General features: G+C 33.3%; 2 protein-coding genes across 3 annotated transcripts; both read left to right on the plus strand.

Annotated features, from left to right (window-relative positions):
* Window positions 1–433: 433 nt before the first annotated feature.
* On the plus strand, window positions 434–2,722 carry LOC140866184 (phosphoglycerate mutase-like protein 4). Its single transcript, XM_073271096.1, has 7 exons — window positions 434–633; window positions 889–1,018; window positions 1,265–1,315; window positions 1,397–1,507; window positions 1,912–2,043; window positions 2,159–2,234; window positions 2,306–2,722. The coding sequence occupies exons 1-7, from the start codon at window positions 440–442 to the stop codon at window positions 2,527–2,529; spliced, it is 918 nt and encodes a 305-aa protein (XP_073127197.1). The 5' UTR covers window positions 434–439; the 3' UTR covers window positions 2,530–2,722.
* A 6,827-nt stretch (window positions 2,723–9,549) lies between these two features.
* Window positions 9,550–14,046, plus strand: LOC140867504 (CDPK-related kinase 5-like). Of its 2 annotated transcripts, XM_073272582.1 has the most exons (11): window positions 9,553–10,446; window positions 11,204–11,334; window positions 11,476–11,517; window positions 11,769–11,877; window positions 12,064–12,142; window positions 12,224–12,520; window positions 12,596–12,708; window positions 12,871–12,978; window positions 13,055–13,117; window positions 13,207–13,374; window positions 13,468–14,046. In XM_073272582.1, the coding sequence occupies exons 1-11, from the start codon at window positions 9,856–9,858 to the stop codon at window positions 13,606–13,608; spliced, it is 1,842 nt and encodes a 613-aa protein (XP_073128683.1). In that variant the 5' UTR covers window positions 9,553–9,855; the 3' UTR covers window positions 13,609–14,046. The 2 variants fall into 2 exon arrangements, with proteins under 2 accessions (XP_073128682.1, XP_073128683.1); XM_073272581.1 differs by having other exon boundaries at window positions 9,550–10,446; window positions 12,064–12,520.
* The last annotated feature ends 15 nt before the right edge of the window (window positions 14,047–14,061 follow it).

The following is a 14,061-nucleotide window of genomic DNA, read 5'->3' on the forward strand; positions in this document are numbered from 1 at the left end:
AAAAATTCTTACTTGTTGAATATTTTTGACTTCTTCTTGTATTTTGGAGCGTCGAAAATTATAGAGAACCTTCGAGCGATCGTGCTGATAACGTGTTGTGAAAAGTAAAATTTATAAAACTCAAAAACTCAAAATATTCTTAAACTCCACACTTTAAATTTATTCTCTCAAATTGTGTTTTTCTACACAAATTGAGAGACCTATTTATAGATCTCAATGGGAGATTAGTCCAAAAATTAAATCATCATCAATCATCACACACTAATTTTCAAAATAATACAACTCAATTTTCAACAATTTTAATATAATATAATATATTTTCAACAAAAACCACTCGAAGTTTTAAAGGAAGAGAACAATGTTGGGCCATCGATCCATTTAAGAAACGAAACAGGCTTACTAATGTTTCGGCCCAAACAATCTGCGAATCTTAAATGAGATGCCTCGTTCGCGTAGCATGATCGGCCTCAGCTCGAATCGCATATCTCCGCGCCATACTTCTCCTTCTCCTCCTCCTCCTCCGCCCATTTTTGCCAATCAGCTGAATCGAATTGTATTCCAACTTCGGAAGAATTTTTCAGCAGCTCGATCGAAGCTCGATCTCTGTAACTTCATGGCCGATTCCGGTTCCAGGTTTCTAAACTCCCGTTTGTGTACAATGTGTTGGTTTTTTTTTTTTTTATTTTGCTTTTATTTTATCTCCGATCTCCGATTAGTGATTTTATCAGATGTGATTTACTTTTTTTATCGGTATTTCGTGATATAGTGTTCCTTTTGTGCGCAATGGTTTATGTAAGTGAACAGTATATTATATCCGAGGCAGGAATTAGGAATTTTTTGCATTTGAAAGTTTGGTTAGTGATAAATTAGCTATTGCGTTGTGATCAGGGATTCGGTTTTGTCTCGTACTGAAAGTGTGGAGAACGGTGGACCAGTAGCTGGTGTTGGTGCGAATTATGCGGAGATTATTGTTATTCGACATGGTGAAACAGAATGGAATGCTGATGGTAGAATTCAGGTTTCGTTCTACTTCCATTTCTCTGGTTTGGTTTATTGGTCACTTTGCATGGATTCTTTTTATCAAGTGGATGAACGGAAGGCAATAACTTCATTTTGGTTCATGCTGCTTCACTCTGATTAGGATTAAAGAAAACTATGTTTATCATGCTATTGATCAGCTAAGAATCAGTAGAATATCAAATGCGCATGTATGCAATTCTGTTGGTAGTTGCAGTGTGATTAATGAATACCTTTGTATGTTTAGGGGCACCTAGATGTGGACTTAAATCATGCTGGGAGGCAGCAAGCGATTGTGGTGAGCCATTTCTCCTGAAGAAACATCAAATATCTGGTTATACTTGTTTAGTTTTTGATAATTTGTGATCATTTGGTGAAGGTGGCTGAACGGCTCTCAAGGGAGCCTAAAATATCTGCAGTGTATTCGTCTGACTTGAAGCGGGCATTTGACACTGCGGAGATAATAGCACAACGCTGTGGGGTGCTTGAGGTCTGAATCAGGGATCAATGTTTAAATTATGGAATTCGTAAAATGTGCATCGATATCTTTTTCAGAACTTGAAGGTTGCAGAGTTTCTTTTGAAAATTCACCTTGATATTTTGGTGTCGTGGCAATGGGTTGTTTATGGCTAGGATAGCAGCTGGTGAAAACTAAGGACAGACTGCTTGATAAATTTTTAACCTTGAATTCCCACTTAGTATATCTTTTACCCCCTATTGTCAACTACTGAACATTTGACTTTTTATTCCATTGCACACATATAGTGTGCTGTAATGGCAGATACAAGGAGAAGTTGATCTCAGTGAACGATAATATTTAATAAAGTAGATATATGACACAGCCTGTAGAATTTTTTGGTTGCAAAAACATCATTCTGAATGTCTTGCCATCAGGTAACTAAAGATCCAAACTTGCGAGAAAGACATCTCGGAGATCTTCAAGGTGTTATTTATTCTGAGATAGCCAAAGCTCATCCTGAGGCTCACAAAGTTTTTGTATCTAACCGAAAGGATCAAGAAATCCCAGTACGCTCTTTCTCCCTCTCTCTCCAGTCGGCCAATGTTTCCCACTTTCAATTTGTTTAGAGTGAACTCTGTCTCAGGAGCTTTGCAATCTAAAGCTAATTTACAACGTATGCAGGGTGGTGGAGAGAGTTTGAATCAACTCTATGCACGTTGTACATCAGCACTACAAAAAATCGCGCAAAAACACCAAGGTTGGTTTGGTTGGTTAAATTTCACTTCGACACCAAACATGTAGTTTTGCTCATTTTCTGCTTTAATGCAGGGGAGCGAGTAGTTGTAGTCTCTCATGGTGGTACAATCCGAGCTCTTTATAGAAGAGCTTCTCCACATGGGAGGTCCGTTGGTAGGGTCATGAATACATCTCTCAATGTATTTCACATATCTGCTGAGGATGAATGGAGCATTAAATCCTGGGGTGATGTGAGCCACCTCAACCAGACTGGATTCCTCAAGTCAGGCTTTGGTGGGGACAGACATTCTGGTTAGTTCATACATTAAATACTAAATTCAACGAAATCTAACAAACGAAAAGTTATCATAAGCATTTGATTGTTCGATCATTACCATCAATTATATGATGTTGCATATTCGGTAGAATTGATGTGAAAAAATACTCACGACAAGGTTTCTTGACTATATCTTATGATCAAATTACGTATTTCGGGGGCATCTTACTCAACTGTAAGGTTTCTGCAGATCAGTTTGTTCTCGTCCCCTTTTAGGATTAAGCAGTGAGCAGAAGTTCGATTTAACCAAAATAATCAACCCAATCGATCAAATCACAAATTTCATTTGGTTTCTTTGGTTGTTGAAACGTTCTATTCTCCTCTTAGAATTATTTATGTTTGTCTATTTTGACGTCACGTGATTTTAATAATTTAAAATATTCCTATTTTGTGATTAATTTAATAACAAATGGTATCGTCGGTATGTTACATACTTGTTTTCAAAAAGGAAAATTGATTCATTTGAATTTTATAAATAACATCTTACAACTTTTTAAAGAAATATTGGTCATTTTAGTTCGCTAGATTGTCAAACAAAATATGTTGGGTAACTTTGGTGAAGAATTTGGTTTGATTGGTGTTCCATAATTGGATTCTATTGGACACTAAATCAATCGCTCGTGTTAAATTCGGAATTGATGTTTCATTGTTTTTATGTGATCAAAGATTGTTGTTCTTTTTTCTCTTTGATGGAATGGATCAGAAGTCCAAAATTCATTCGCAAATGAATTTAACAGAACAAAGACATATTTGTTATTATGGATTAGAAGTTTTTAACATCAAATCAATTGACTCGAATACCATAATTCAGCAAATGAATTTAGCCAAACAAATCGATATATTTGTTATTATGTATTTTAAATCTTTAACATTAAATCCATCGACTCCAATACAATAATTCAAAGATTAAAAATATCAAGTCCTCCTTGAAATCAAAGAAACCACGATAAGTTGATTGAAATTGAATTCGAAAGATGGCAATCCTAACCAAATAAGAACAAATTACGTCTCCAAGGGGTATCCAAGTTGGTGGAGTAGGTGAACTCTTGACCAATGGTTAGTAGTTCAATTCTTCATGTCAACACTTTCTTGGACTAGTTCAATTCCTTCTGTCAACACCTTCTTGGACTAGCCTGTCACACAGGGATTGCATAGTGTGGTTTACCTTTACCTGACTAACGTAGTTTACAGGCTATTGCATTAGTCTGAGTGTTTACCCTATACGCAAAGAAAGGTAGCGGTTGAGGGTTCCCACGTCATTAAAAAAAAACAACTTACACTAATAGATCATCACCATTTTATTATATTTCCACCACTGTGTTTTGTCATTTCTACCCCAAGACTCGGGCCCAATTTCCTATGTGGGCCTTGTAATCCCATCCTTAATTAAGGTAACATGCCTGTCCAAAAGTTAGGCCCGCTTCTCCGTTATTGATGTTGCCACTCGTTTTTTCATTTTTTTTTAAAGGATGTTGCCGCTATTTAAGAGTACAAGATAAGTTGGTTATTACTGGTCCAAGATGTTGACAATTTCAATGTTCCATCTCTGTTTCTTCTAGTTCACAACCACCTATAACATCATATTTTTAGTTGAAATTATAATTTTTCCAAAATCAATAATTATACATATAATATTTTAAAATTTTCCCTATTTATGTATACATGAGCTAAGCCTGATTTATTATCAAATTTCTTTGACCTTTAAAAATATGAAAAATGCTAGATGTACACCCTGTAATGTACACCTTGGTTTACACCCTTACTTAAAATTTTTCTAATTTTCCTCATTAATTGCAAAATATCCATGATAAGAAATAAATATCTAGTTGATCAAGGAAAGTTTTATAATTAATAAGGAAGGGTATACACCAAGGTGTACACCAAGGTGTACATCTAGCATTACTCAAAAAATATATTTAATATTACTCTAAAAAAACTATATTTAATATTTTTGTTTTCATGGAACAATAAAAATCGATATTGGGATTGAAGGGGTCCATCACTTTGACTTTGAATTGGAACATAATGTATTAGAGAAATCATGCTGAATTATCACATCCAGTGTCTGTAGTCAATATGGCAAAAAAAAAGTGCAATGAGTGTACTGTGTGGAGAGTAGTGGAGTTAAAAGGATAAAATTTAATGGGGTTTTTGTTTTCAGATGAAATCACAATATACAAGAAAAAAATATCACTTACATCTACAGTGGGATAATAGTCCACAATCAACCTCTTGACATATATATGCATGCTTCATGTATAAAAAATAAAAAATAAAAGAGAGAAAAATAAAAACAAAAAGAAAAATAAATTATAGAGTACTGTTTGATACGAGTATTATTAGTAAATGTATAATTTATCCTATCTAATTTTGCGTTTTTTTCATTATACTATTTATTCATCTATTAATTATTTATTTTACATCAATCAAATCATTAATCATATCAATCAAATAATTAAATTTAAATTACTATATTACTCTTATAAATAATATTATTCATATTTTATTTATTTTTAAAATGACAAAATCATAATTTATCATTTTTATATAAAACTAGTATCTCATCCGTGCGATGCACGGTATGTAATTGTATGTGATTATATTAGAATTCGTAGATTTTCATTAACTATTTAAAATTATCATTCTAATATAATTAATATTCAAAATTTAAATTTTATTATAAAAATATTATGTCATTTGAGATAAAACTCAACTGCAGTATTGTAACATTTATTTAATATTTTGGAGAATAATAATACTATATTAACTATCAAAGTTATTAAATCGCCTCCATTATTTTAATTTTTTTTTACCACTTTTAAGTTGGCATTGTTTTTCCTGTAAACTACAGTGGATATGCTCTTGATATACAAGTTGGAAGCAATTTTTAATTGTTCGGATTTAAAATATTGAGTGGATCATAATCTATCTCAAAACGGGCATGACACATGATACAAGCATACAACTATAGCAGTTGCATGATCTAGTCCTTCTAGACAAAATGTCATTGTCATCTTGGCATATCTATATCTCAAATGGTACATGATAACTTCATTAGAACATACAAAAAAGAAAAGAAAAGTGGGAAATATCACATTTTTAGGCACATATTACCAAAATGGTGGTTACAAGTTAGGGTACTTAATCAAAAAGTTATATTGTTTCTAGTATTATTTGTGTCGTGAGCCGATTTGGATGTTATTTAATTGTCATCTCACGTTACCTAAACAATAGTGTGAAATAAGGATTTTGTCCATTTTTACCGAGCATCTTCAATTTGTTACGTATACATATAATTTTATTTTATTTATTATATCATACAGTTCGATGATTGATAGAATACTGATTGTTAATTGTTATGATATTATATTGTAACAAACTGATTACACCAACCTGAATCGAAAGGATCTAAAACTTTAAACAAATTCTTTTTACTATCACCCTAATTTTTTTAGATTTTTTGTGTACAATGGAAAAAATGTTAAAATATTTATAAAAGAAAAAAATAAATAATATTTAATCTTCTAAAATTATCATTATCCATGACGTTTGTTGCCGTAGTTAAACATAACTTCTTATAGGATATGATAAGTAAATGATATATAATATAAAGATAAATTAAGGATAAGTAATGACGAAATTAACCTTATCATAATAAATTTTATTTTTAATTGTTATTCAAGATCTTGCACATGCATAAATATAATAATTAAATTTGAAATTTTGTAGTATTTTTTTCTTGTATTAAATTTAACACATCAAATTAAAGGAAAACATAGTCCACTTGTAAAAGCATTTATCATGGATTCATTGAATTATCATGAGTTTTTTAAAAATATATTAAGTATGAGATTAAAAATGATAATTTATTAATCACTCATTTATTAAGTGTACTAAGCTATGCGTTAATGTGAGCAAGATGATTAGTTTTCAAATTCCTTAATTAAAAAAAATTAAGCCGGTGGCAAATAAAGTTGATGGGATTTTTAAAAAACTAAAAATTAAAAATTTGTGTCATCAAAGAATTCGTGAGGTCTCCCACTTTCCAAGTAAATACTTGTAAATAGAAGTGACATCATTTTCTTTTCTTTTTTAACTTCGGATACATATTTAATATATGTTTTATAAAAATACCTAATCCACTTAAACTAAAATTTTATAAGCAAAAAATGACCAATCCATATCAAGGCTCCATCTTTTTAATTTGCGGCTTATGTAAATATAGGGATCAATGATAAGTGAAACAAGGAGAAGAATACAAATTTTATTTATGCTCAACTAATTTTGACCATACATTTCTGTAATTTGACATTTTTATTATATTCTTCAATTTATTTTAAAAAAATAAAATTAAGTGCATGATTGAGATTCTTGGTTGAATAGTTCTATTATATGACGCAGCCCGATGCGTTGGTTGCTTCTGCGCCAAGAAGAGATCCACATTCACCGCACAATTCATTCACATTTATATAAAAATATAAAATTTAATAAATAAAAAAAATGAAAGAGTAAACTTTAGCAAGAAAACACTACTCTAATATGAAACTTTTAATTTGTTTGCAAGTCAAATTACTCAAATTTGAATTTACTAACTTCTTGTACTCTATGGTTGCGTATATATGGATAAATAATATTGAGATTATTAAATTAATTTCATAGGATGTGAAATAATGATAGATAAGCAATAAGATGTTTATTTCGATCGATCAATTTTGTGATTGAAGCTATGATTAAGTGATGAGTTAAATTTTGTCATTTGCTTATAATATATAATCTTACTTTTATTTTGTATTTGTAAAATTAAGATTGTGATTTTTATTGAAGAATGTAAATTATTATTAATTCATGTGTAAATTATTTTAATTCACAAAAAATATTGAGTATAAATAAAAATATTCAATAAAAAAGTTTCCATAAATACGATAAAATCCAATGATCTGTATTAATTATTTTTAAATTATTAGACTTTTTTATAAAGTTTTATTATTTTTAATAGATATTTCGTATATTAAAATCAAATAAAATGTATTAAATATATCTTAAGGTATTTGAATTTTTATTCATGTTTATAAATTTTTTAATGACAAAAACTCCTATGAGACGGTCTCAAAAGTCATTTTTTAGACGGGTCTTTTATATGAGTTATTCATTAAAAAACATTACATTTTATGTCAAAAATATTACTTATTATTATAAATATGAGTATGGTTGACCCGTCTCACGGATAAAACCGTCTCACAGAAATGCTACTTTTTTTTAACGCGGTTTTTCATAATTATTGCTTGGGAAGCAAATGATATTAATGTAATTATTCTCAATTGAAAGACAATAATGAGACTAATTTATTTGATCGTGTTGGTTTTGTTATAAGAAACACTCTAATTTGTTTGTTTGTTTCACTAAAATATGATTTTGTCACTTTCGTTAAAAATAAAAATCCAAAAAAACAACTAATATAATTATGGCAAAAACTTCTATGAGACGGTCTCAAGTGTCATATTTATGAGACGAATCTTTTATATGGATTATCCATTAAAAAGTATTACAATTTATGTCAAAAATATTACTTATTATATTATCTGAAAATTCTGAGTATAGCATACAAAACTTCATATATAAATCGGGATATATATGAATCCGTTAAATGTTTAAGAGGTTAGGTTTCAACTCTCATGATATGATCTGACAAGTCCAGACTCCATATATCATGATATGATCCAAAAATTTTAAACAACAATTTATGTAAAATCAAATATATATTAATATTTACTTTCTATACATTGTGGGAATCGAATTTTGAAACGAATATTTGGACATATTAGAAATCAACCTGATAAAAATTTGTGAAATAAAAAATTTAAAAAGTTGCATGATGGGAGCTGATATATAAAAGTAAGCCACAAAATTTTCCATATCAATAATTCAATATTGTATATTCCTACCTTTTCTTGTGTTTGTTCATCTTTATCCATCAAGACCTAATCAAGCATCTAAATTAAACACACCCTAATATATATGATGAAATCATATATTTTTGCATTCCCTAGATTAAACAAACTCAAATCTAAAAGAGCAAAACAAAATCCCACCAAATAGTTTGAAAATTTGGAATTGACCAATGGGAAGATAAAGCGAAAAAAAAAAGTGAATCCTTCTAGGTATGTGTATGGGGCAGTTTTGGTTACTTTCTGATATATTCTTTGAGGAAAAAGCAATGGCTATCACTTTGAATTTTATCTGAGGATTCCCTTGCGGCTCAAGGCCAAGACAAAACTATTGTCTCTTCTCACTTCCCTTCTGTCTTTGCCCAAATGTATCAGACAAAACTCTGTTCCTTGACATGTATATACATACTACATGTATACATATTATATATATGTTATATATATGTGTGTTCTGAATTTCTAAACTTGTATTATATGTGATTTTAATATTATTGTTGTTAGATGTCAATGACACTTCTATTGTTCGAATAAATTGATGGGTGATTATAATAAAATGATATTTAATTAGCTAGGATTCGAATAAAATGATGATAAAACAATATATTGAAAACTATTCATTGTATAGTTTTTTTTTTCATCTTGTTAAGATCATTGTCTTACTAATGAAGGGTGAGCTCAAACTCATGCTTCTTACCGACGTTTCCTTCAAAGTGAGAAAAAAACATTGTAACACCAAAAAATAATGGAAAAATTCAAGTCAAAATTTGGATCTTCATTAAAAATGTTTTGGCCGTGGAAAACTTATGAAATAAAATATTATGGCAAAGGAGTAACATTAATATTAATAATCAAGAAACTCAACCACCACGCATCCCAATAATTATTTTTAGGAATTTTTTTTTAAAAAAAATTGGCAATTAAATCAACCCCTTCCAAATTGATGCCACGTGGACTTCAATCAACTGTATAGCCTGGACCACCCACCTCTTCTGCCCTTTACATTCATCATCTTCTTTAATAACATAATATAATATGATTATTATTTTTATCACCTTTTCTTTTAGCCAGAATTAGTTCTTTAAATTCAATTTTTTCTTTGTAATAATTCTTTTTAAATATTTTTTTCTTCGAAATAACAAAAGCAAACATCGTCGTTTACTTTTTATCAGCTTCTTCCTCCATAGATCTCCCTCTCCCTTCTCTCGAATTCGCATTCTCTAGTTGCTGCAAGATTTTTCGGATTACGTGCGGTTTTAGGTTGATGTTTTCGGGATTTTGAAGATTTGGGTTCTGTGTAAAAGCCCTGATTTTTAGCTCGGGTGGCAGCAATTTTTTTGTGTTGTGGGAGCTAGGAAGTGGGAATGGGGATTTGTGTCTCGAAAAGCAAGCAGTCTCCTGAGCCCAATTTACAATCCTCGGATGAAATCAAGCCCGAAAAGATCCCAGCTGGGGAAAATGGTAATTCGATCCCGGCCAAGAGTAATGGAGAAGATGCATCGACTTCGGGGAATTTTGAGGAGAGTGGGAAAAATGAGGAGAACGCAGGTGCAGGTAAGAAGTCACCTTTTTTCCGGTTCTACAGCCCGAGCCCGGCGCATTACTTGTTCTCGAAGAAGTCTCCGGCGAGATCTCCAGCTCCTTCGAGCGGTACACCGTTGAGGTTTTTTAAGAGGCCGTTCCCGCCGCCGTCCCCGGCGAAGCACATCAGGGCGGTGCTGGCGCGGCGGCACGGGTCTGTGAAGCCGAACGAGGCAGCTATACCGGAGGGGAAAGAGGTGTCAGAGGCGGCGGGATTAGATAAGAGCTTTGGGTTTTCGAAGAATTTTTACAATAAATATGATCTGGGAGAGGAGGTGGGGAGAGGGCATTTTGGATACACTTGCAGGGCTAAGTTCAAGAAGGGGGAGCTTAAAGGGCAGGAGGTTGCTGTTAAGGTCATACCGAAAGCAAAGGTACTTTCTTTCTTGTTTTTCCTATAGTTTTTTGCCCATTTTAGTGGTGATCTAATGTTTGATATTGCTTGGATTTGTTCAGTTTATGGGAAATTGGGTTTAGGGCGATCTGATCTACAGGAAAAAGATTGATTTTTGTATGGTCTTCGTCTCGTTTGATTTTTTTTTAAATTTTTATATGCAACAGTGTTTTTCTTTACTGTACTAGTATGTAGAAATAGTTTGCATTAGATGGCGCTGTTTATATGGAATAATGTGGGAGCTAGCTGAGGTTGAAGAAGCGGGTGTGTAAAGGGTGGATCGAGCATCTAATTCTGATATAGGAAACATACGTAAGAGCCAAGTCACTGGAACCTTGTATTTTTTCATTAATGGAGGAGGGCTCAGTTGTGTGCCACCTTGAATTGGGAAAAAAGTTCATGCAGAAGTTTGTATCTGTTACGGTGTCTCTAGATGGTATTTATGGTTTAACCTGTAGATCGAACTATTTACGAACATGTATCAGTTTTCCCTTTAGTGGTATTTGCCATGTTTTTATCGAAAGTATTACGTATGGATTGTGATTTGTTGAGAAAAAAATCATGATGGTAGGATGGGCTGTACTTTATTTTAGCTTCAGAATTTGGTACTTCAGATGGCTTGGATCTTCATATGTTGAAACACCATATTTAGCGTAATCAGTTAATGTGTTTACTCTTTCAGAGATTATCTTGATTTTCTTCTTAACGTTTTTGTGTGGTTTTGTTTATATCTCCAGATGACCACTGCAATAGCTATAGAAGATGTGAGAAAGGAGGTGAAAATATTGAGAGCTTTGACTGGACACAGCAACCTGATACAATTTTATGATGCTTATGAAGACCATGACAATGTCTACGTAGTGATGGAGTAAGCTTTGATTGCTTAATTTTAGCTTTGCCTCATTTCTTCTCTTTGCTCAATCTTCTTGGTTGTGACATATTATGACCCGCAAACATCTCTGGATGATCTCCTTGAGGTAGTCCCTCACGTGTTCATTTATATTCCCAGGTTATGTGAGGGAGGCGAGCTTTTGGATAGAATACTTTCAAGGTATTTCTTTGGTTTTTGATATCCTTGGTTCTGTCTGTGTTACACCAGAAGAAACATTACCGTTTTAGGATAGACTGTTGGATGAATAATACATTCTGTTTTTTACATAAAATACGTGTATGCCCTATGAATAGTACTCTCCTCGATGCAGCATAGGCTAGAGCAGACTATTTTTTTCATCGAGGAATCGAATAATATGCAACAGATTTATGTGTTCTGTTGATGGTAAAATAACTTGTTTCTTTTCACAGGGGTGGCAAGTATTCAGAAGATGATGCGAAGACTGTGATGATGCAAATACTGAATGTTGTTTCTTTCTGTCATCTCCAAGGGGTTGTACACCGGGATCTTAAACCCGAGGTAAGAGTTTTAGGCTGTTAGGTCGTGTGATGATGGCAGACAGTTTGCTGATACTGATTTTCCCCTTTTAGAGTTGGTTTATATTCCTATCACCGTTATTTTCCTGAAGAGTTATGTACTCTTTGTCCGTTGGATTTGCAACTATTCTTTATTGTCTGGCCTAATATTAGCTTGTTACCGGATCAGAATTTCTTGTTCACTTCCAAGGATGAAAACTCGCCATTGAAGGCAATAGATTTTGGATTATCAGATTTTGTTAAACCAGGTTTGTTCTATTTTATTATATTTTCGTTATTTCAAACATTTTTTATGGTCCAGGTGGCTGTAGTAATCAGTTTCTTTGCAGATGAGCGGCTTAATGATATTGTTGGCAGTGCATATTACGTGGCACCAGAAGTCTTGCATAGATCATACAGTACTGAGGCTGATGTCTGGAGTATTGGTGTGATTGCTTACATATTATTGTGTGGAAGCCGCCCATTTTGGGCTAGAACTGAGTCTGGCATCTTTCGAGCTGTTGTAAAAGCTGAACCAACTTATGATGAACCACCTTGGCCTACTCTTTCTTCAGAGGCAAAGGACTTTGTCAAACGTCTGTTAAATAAAGATCCAAGGAAAAGAATGACTGCAGCTCAGGCCATGTGTGAGTTTCTTACACTGATAAACTCGAGAAAAATGATTTTGATATGGAACAACACTTACGAAATATGGACTTCAGGTCATCCTTGGATCAGAAATACCAACGACATAAAAGTCCCGCTGGATATATCGATATTCAAACTCATGAAAGCATATATGCGGTCATCTCCCCTCCGGAAAGCTGCTTTAAGGGTATGTTTGTGTGCCAAATTTGTTAATATTCTTAAGAAAAAGAGAAGTCCTGAACATTTTCATTAGAGGATTCTAGTGCCAAGTTATTTTTATTTTCTTTTTCTGGGCCGTCAAGCTATTATGGTTTATTTAGTTCTTTTTCTTTCACTGGAACTTTGGCAGGCTTTATCAAAAACGCTTACAGTGGATGAACTATTCTATCTGAAGGAGCAATTTGCCATGTTGGAACCTAACAAGAATGGCACCATAAGTCTAGACAATATTAAAGCCGTTGGTTTTCTGCCCATTGTTCTAATCATTTCTTTGTTCGAATGAACACTGTGTCTGAGTCTTTTTACTTGCCCAGGCCTTGAAGAAATACGCGACTGATGCCATGAATGAATCACGCATCTACGACTTTCTTGCTTCTGTATGCTTCCGACCAATTATTATACTCTCTTATTCGTCGAACTTCCATTTACTCTCCTGTTCTGAATTGTCCATTTCCTGTTTCAACAGCTCAACGCCCTTCAATACAGAAGAATGGATTTTGTAGAATTCTGTGCCGCTGCATTAAGTGTCTATCAGTTAGAGGCTTTAGATAGATGGGAACAACACGCTCGTTGTGCCTACGAACTCTTCGAAAAGGAAGGGAACAGAACCATCATGATCGAAGAATTAGCTTCGGTAAATGGAAGATTCCACAAGCTCTTGAATCAATACCTGCAAATTCTATAAAGATTTTATTAAGATCTTTCTATTATTTTTTCTGTTTCTCAGGAACTTGGCCTCAGCCCATCTGTACCTGTTCACGCCGTTCTCCATGACTGGATCAGACACACAGATGGAAAGCTCAGTTTCCTCGGATTCGTCAAGCTGTTGCATGGTGTTTCCAGCCGGTCTCTTGCCAAAGTTCATTGACTCCTGTGGTTACTGTGCAAACCTTGACTACTCTTGACATTTCCTCAGCGTGCTTGATGGTCTTCCTGAAAACACAGAAAAGGCTTGTCCGAATTCTTCTCCACGCGGTCTTAATGAACCATTTGACCTCACATCCGTTGCAAAATGCATCGTGCTTGTGTTTTCCTAATGATATGTGTTCTTGTGGCCTCATCCGTGTCGTGGATCCGAGCTAGTGCGTGGCATTGCTGCAGTCTAACAAGGTCCGAATTTGAGCCCTTATGTATGTATGTACCCATTGTAAAATGATAGTTTTGTGTCTGATTGCTGGTGGGAATATTTTCAGATGGTTAAGGAACGTCATATGTTTCTGTTTTTCAAATTTTCTGCGCCAGTTACATCTTTTATTGTAATAATTTTATACGTGCGGACGTGCCTAAGTAAGAATTCCTGCTCTTCTCCAATAAATCACTA

The sequence above is a fragment of the Henckelia pumila genome, chromosome 4, assembly GCF_033568475.1.
Source record: "Henckelia pumila isolate YLH828 chromosome 4, ASM3356847v2, whole genome shotgun sequence".
In the NCBI taxonomy this organism is placed as follows: Eukaryota; Viridiplantae; Streptophyta; class Magnoliopsida; order Lamiales; family Gesneriaceae; genus Henckelia; species Henckelia pumila.